Source organism: Phoenix dactylifera, chromosome 16 (assembly GCF_051530095.1).
Source record: "Phoenix dactylifera cultivar Ajwa chromosome 16, Ajwa_hap1_PhDact_Kaust_v1.1, whole genome shotgun sequence".
Lineage (NCBI taxonomy): Eukaryota > Viridiplantae > Streptophyta > Magnoliopsida > Arecales > Arecaceae > Phoenix > Phoenix dactylifera.
Genome location: NC_143205.1, coordinates 21,165,859 through 21,172,441, shown reverse-complemented (window position 1 = coordinate 21,172,441; position 6,583 = coordinate 21,165,859). Strand labels below are relative to the sequence as shown.

The 6,583-nt window shown below is 37.8% G+C and overlaps 1 protein-coding gene across 1 annotated transcript; it reads right to left on the bottom strand.

Moving 5' to 3' along the window:
* Positions 1 to 1,010: 1,010 nt before the first annotated feature.
* LOC103705552 (chlorophyllase-1) lies at positions 1,011 to 2,432 on the bottom strand. Its single transcript, XM_008789312.6, has 2 exons — positions 2,038 to 2,432; positions 1,011 to 1,883 (listed from the first exon to the last, which is right to left on the bottom strand). Exons 1-2 carry the CDS (start codon positions 2,293 to 2,295, stop codon positions 1,218 to 1,220), a joined length of 924 nt encoding a protein of 307 aa, XP_008787534.4. The 5' UTR covers positions 2,296 to 2,432; the 3' UTR covers positions 1,011 to 1,217.
* Between the last annotated feature and the right edge of the window lie 4,151 nt (positions 2,433 to 6,583).

The window sequence follows — 6,583 nt, the reverse complement described above, 5'->3', positions numbered from 1 at the left end:
CGTACATTTCTTTCTAATTTGTATTAGATCCAAACCTAGACCCATTCTAGTTTATACCTGAATGTATTAGGTCGGGTTTGAAGTGGGCTCAACTGAACATAGTTCGAATGCTTCCTTGGACAGCAAAGAAAAAAAATTACAGAGATGGTCCAACACAACCTAATGTACAAAAAAATTGTAACTCAAAATAAAAGCACGTTGGATCTAAATCATGCTTGCCCTAGTCTAACTTGGTCCGGCCTAGCACATCACGAGTAGTTTTCTCAGTCACTATACCTGTTCCCCCTCCATCAATGCAATAGGATGTGTCTAGTTGTCTTTTTTTTTGTCATATTGTTATATTTCAAAGATATATATGTATACGATCTGATTGATTGCGCAAAGCCTGCAGTATATTTCATATTGAGCCAAAGTGAGTGCTAAATATGATAAGGATGCGCGTGCTTAACCGACATAATCAGGATGAAAATCAGATATAATCAAGGAAGGGTCTAACCTGCATAATGGGGGTGGATTCACATGCTTAACATTGACATAATTAATAATGATGAAATTTAGACACTATTAATTGAAATGTATTTGTTTTACAAACATACTATTTCCAACACGTCAGATTTCAAAATTTAATATGTAGGATTGCTATTTGGATCGCACGTTACACGTTACCAGTTGTCATAGTATAGGAGTAGGAGACTGCACTGGTCCGAAGAAGTTTGAACACGTGTGCTGTCATTTATTTGTCCATTTATTTATTTATTCCAGAAAGTGTAGTTAACTATCAAACGACAAATCCGAAATCCATTACGCAAAAACTTTGCTTCCATTTTGTGCGGTTGGCCTAATCTCCTTCTTCATTTATATGAAGTAAAAATATGACGAATTCTCTAAGATGAAATATGAAAAACAACACAGAATCATACAGTGCGAACAAACAATTATAAGAATAATAATAATAATAATAACGGAGAAGAACTCTTACACTGTCAACATGCATCAGAATCAAACTTACATTGCGAACAAACAACAAGAAGATTAGTAATAACAATAATAGAAAAATACCCTTCGAATGCCAACATGCATTTGCACAGTCTTAGATGTACGTACTCGGACACAATTAATTACATAACACACGAATTCTAGCTTCCTCTACATGCAGCGGCCGTAGCTTCAAATATACAGCAGGATAACTTCTCGAGCAATTTAAAGCGCGAAGCTTCTCATTCCAGACGGTAAGAAACTGGATCAAGCTTAGTTGGGGCAATCTGAGGATCATCAGCTATAGCCTTTAGATCTTCTTCCAGATCTAGCAAATAAGCCTTTAAGAACGCAGTCATAATCCCCCCAGTAGTCCTCCTCATGATCTCTCTACAATTAGTCCCATTCTTGCACACACACTTCGTGATCTTGGGAGCAGTATCATCCAACATGTCCAGATGACCATAGTCCGTGACCACAAAATGGTAGCATGGTGGCTTGCACTCACTGTAGAACTCCTTGTGGTTGACTCCATTTGGAGCACAAGCAGGAAAAAGTATGTTTTTTTGCTCCGATCCGAGCCCGGTTCCGAGCACCAAGACTGGGATCTCTAGTTCGAAGGAGGAGGGCTCGTAGGTGAGGATTTTAGGTGGGATTTGGCAGCACTTGCTCGGTCCGGCCACTGGGTCGATACCCATTAGTAGAGAGAATTTTAGCGTAGTTTCCGCATGGCCAAGTGCTAGAGCGAAGGCTGCATGGCCACCTCTGCTATGTCCGGCTAAAGCGAGCTTGTCAAGGTTGGCTTCGACTCCGGTGGGGAGCACGGATTGGAGCCCATCAGAGAGCCAGTTGGTGACGGCAGCTGCAGAGGTGATGTCTTCTTCGGAGTAAGGTGATACGACGATGCACTGAAATAAAGGACCGGGAAGTAAAGATTCTCAGTCAATAGGAATTAGATGTGAAATTAAAGGGAGTCAATCTAGGGGGAAACTCAAACCCCAATTTCTGTTTATGAATTAGATGCTTTTGCAGCAACGGTGAGAGAATTTGAAGGGTGCATACCTGCGGTGCAATCAGAATGAATCCATGAGAGGCAACATGTTGCAGGAGCTGGGTGTAGTATGCGTTAGAGAGAAGGTAACCTTGGATGAAGAGAACAACCGTGTAGGACCCTGCAACCTTAGGACAGACTACCAGAATATCCTTCGGCGGAGAGGATTCATCAGATTGTTTCGCTGGAATCGTATCCACATGTAGCTTCCCGTAATCAAATACTGAGGCAGCCGTTGCCGAAGGCTTGTTAATGATCACGGAAGCCATCTCTGTGTGTGGAGAACTGGGCTGGATGTTGTGGGAGGAGGAGTGCAGCCAATTTATCGAAGAGCGAGTAGCCAAGTCCAAGAATCGCCCGTTCAGTCTTTCCCGGCTGCGTTGGAAGCGTATGCTTGGGGCTCGATTCCGGGTCGGAATGGTTTCCTGTAAACTGGTAATCACGTTGAAAACGCCAGCTATCACTCTTCGGTAACATCTAGGAAGTGCGTGTATTCTAGTGCCCATCAATCTTTATCGCCTATCGTCTTCTGAGAACTTTTCCTTTCTAATATTATGGAAAATTACAGAAACATCCCCCGCCCTAACTTTGGGTCAATTCCAAACTAATTAAGATAGCTGGCGACCTTAAAAACTTTCGATCAAACCCCTCCAATTTGCAATCTGTTCTAAAGCATGGTCTCCCTTGGGCTGCCCCGATCGACGGACTGTGTTAGTCATTCATTTTCAATTGACGAAAATGCCATCTTCCTCTTTTCACGTATTTCAACTTTAAGATATGTGCAAGTGGATAAATAATTCAGATTATCTACACCGTCGTCTTGAGATATGTGCAGGCAAATGAATATTTGGATCATGCATGTGGTTGCTTCAAGATTAGTGTAGGAAGATGAATATTTTGATTGCTTCGAGATCTATGCAAGTGGGATGAATAATTCGACCATCCATTGTTTGCTTTGAGATCTGTGCAAAAGAATGAATATTTGGATCGTCCATCGCATAGATCTCAAAGTTTAAGCTCCAAACTTTTTTACTCATCCACCTACATAGATCTCAAAGCGATCGGTGCATGATTAAGATCATCCATCCACTTGTACAAATCTTAAGCATGTAAGTCCCTATGTAGCACAAGGATTATCAAAGATTTAAGATTATAACCCAATCCATATATATTAAGTGGTATATTATTAACTGTGTATTGAGGTATATTGAGTCCTTTCATTAAGCCCATGCTTGTCACATCGCCTACATATCATAGGTCGTGATGACTACACATATCATAAATCGCGATGACTACACATATCTTAGGCACTATGTGAAGTAGGTGTCGGTTTATTAATAAAATATTTAATTCAAAATTTTGAGATTTTAGAATTTCATATTTGATAAATATAAACCTATTTAAATATAAAAATTTATTCTAGATTCCAAAGTAACTTGGTTTTCTAAATAGATAAGGTTTAATTTTCTATTTTTATCTCTCTCCTCTTTTAAAATTCTACAGAATTTCTACAGACGCATCTCTAATTATTTCTCACGCGGTATCTTAAAAAGAAGCGTAGAGACACTTTCTTTTCTCACAAAACATCCCAAAGGGATGCTTCGCAAAAGGACTCTTCGGAGGCTTTTATAGATAAAATGATGCATTCTTACAAAAATCTGCATATGATCGATCCAATGGCGATCCCAAAGGATACAACTTTGACGAGTGGATGAATTGTGTGAAGAGATGTATTCAACGAAGGAATACTCAAGCATCTAATCATACTTATTCATCCTTTTCGTTTATGAATACAAAAGAAATCATGCTTTCCATCCATCAAAATATTTTCTTTCCATCTGAATAACTCCAAATTAAAAAAAAAATTGAGAGTACTAAGCGAGTGAACTCAAATGCACCCAATAAGTATTTGAGAAGAGGATTATGTCCACATAGAAGAGAATTGAGAGATTGATTCAATCAAATTTGCTAATTTTTCACGAATCTGAATACGTGCAAGGAACTTGCTCTGTTTAGCCTATAATGTAAAACTCGGTTATAACATCCGTATGCCCGTTCTGAAATATTTATGACAATTGTTGTTGGTTCTTGCTACTGGTGCGTTGCAAACAAAGAGAGATAGAGAGAGAAGGGTAGAGTTGGGATTTCAGGGTGGGGAGGGATGGGATAGCGACTGGATGTTAAGGAATCAATAGCCCTAGGCTTTCCATTATAGCAATTAAATTCCTCTTCCCTCTAAATAAATGGTGTCGTGCAGCAGTCAGGATCTTTCTCATCAATTCAGACATGAATAGAAGAAAACCAGTCTTCCAACCATAGCCATCCACACACACACACACACACACACACATATATATATATATATATATGCAGTAATTATGATTAAGCGAGCCCCATGCAATGACAGCAGTCATGCAATAGATGGAGATCAAGTTTGGATTTTGGCAGCCAACCATATTTGTCGCATCCACACAATGGACAACAGCTATCCACTTTCGACATGGGCAGCTCGACTGGATCCTTGATGGTTCAGAACCCACTAATTCCTTGCCACAAGAAATTTCTGTGGCTTCCCGAGGTTCCTAACCCGATTCCTATATCTGATTCCCACGTTATTTTCTGTGCGCCTTACTAATAAGCTTAAACTTTTGGTACAAGTAATTTTTAACATAACATCAGAACAGAAATTCTGGGTTCGAAGTTGAAACACATTCTTTAATTTTATTATTAAAAATTTTACATATATTAAAAAAAATATGGCCCACATGCAAAAAAAAAAGTATAAAAAAATATAAAATATATAAATAAATCTATCTAAATCTAAAAGCATAAGCTTTTTGGATAAGTGGTGCTGTATCGCATTTAAATCACTGCTTGTCTCATAAACTCAAGTGTTTTTCCTGCAAAATATGGTTAGAAGAAACCCACGCACTCCTGATTGCGTCGAGGACACGGCTTTCTGATTATTCTCTCGGTCTCACGTAACTCGTAAGTCCAGGAAAGACGCCGATGTGGCCGGGTCACGAGGGATCCATCGGACGGTTGTTTTCACGCTTCATAGATTACTTTTCCGATGCTGGAAGGAAAACTTCAGAAAATTCCAATAGATGGAAGGTAGGCCTTTTCATGCTGCACATCCATGTTACCATGAAATTATTTCCAAGAAAAACGTGGGATTTGCCATCTAGGTTGATATGCAGTTGAATGCAGCCTTTATTTATGTGGATCTCATTCATCAAGTACTTATCTCGATCCACCGCTATAGAAACGAGCGATTATAATTGATGGTGTGTACAATCACGTGATGCATGCAGTGCAAATAATAATTTCTCGAAATTGATAATACAAATTGCTGCTAGTTGGACATGCCCATAAGCTAAGCTGGAGTTACATCAGCAAAAATCAAGCAAGTCTACAAAAAGTTGCCCAAATTGTAACAGAGGGTTACAATCAGCATGATACATGAATATTTATAATTTTTATTATAAAATATATTAAAGAAAATAGTAGGGTTGTACTTTTGTTGTTGGAGATGAAGATGAAAATGGAAATAGATTGATCGTTCTTGCCCTTTCTGATCTTATTATATCAAGAAAATGGTTTTATTAATATTTTTATTTATTTATTTCTTCTCCCTCTTAATTGCATTATGATTTTTATTGAAGGTATTATTTGTTATGTCCTTTCAATAAATAAAGTTCACTTATAAAGGGACATCAACGTTGCGAAGAAAAGCCTGGCTACAATTTTTTTTTATTATTATAATAGGAAAGACAGAGAAGCCTTATTCAACTATTAAAGAGATTTGTAATCTCAAAAACTTGTAAAGAGACTTGTGGGAAAAATCCAACTACATTACTACAACCATGTATAATTAATGTTTTTGCTTTTCTTCTCTTGGGCAAATATATTATTAGGAGTTGAACTTTGGAAGTTCATCGATAAAAGTGCTTCTCATGTACTAATGTTGATGAGGAAACGGCTGCAATTTTACCAACACTAGAGCACCGTATTTAATTTTATTAGAACATCTTAAGTTACACCTACTTGTGGAAAAGTACCGCCCCAAAAAGTTTACCATAATGCATATAGTAATTAACAGCCAAAATTAAAAAAAAATGATATTAACCCAAAACTCGACAACACCCAACAAAACCATCATAGTTCATAAATCAAAAATATAGTTTTGGATTTTTTTTAAATGGTTATGCACATATCATGGTGTTTTAATTTTTTAATCTCTTTTAATAATCTAAAAATCTAATGAGTAGAATTTCCAAAACCTAAGATACTATTTTTTTATAAGAGATTAACTGCTTTTCTTTTGACAGAATTGAAACCTCGATTCTATTAAACAAAAATATCTGATGATATTGCTTGAGTGATTAATTTAACTTTCCTTTGCTGCATTAAGAACGGCTACAAAAGCAAAGTTAAGTATTGTAATATCCGAGCCCAATACTTGTAGGGCTCAGTTGAAGAGTATTGGGCCGGGGGGTTAGCGGGCCATGCTGGCCCATGAAGAGCAGCTAGGGAGGACTGCCATCTCCCACCTGA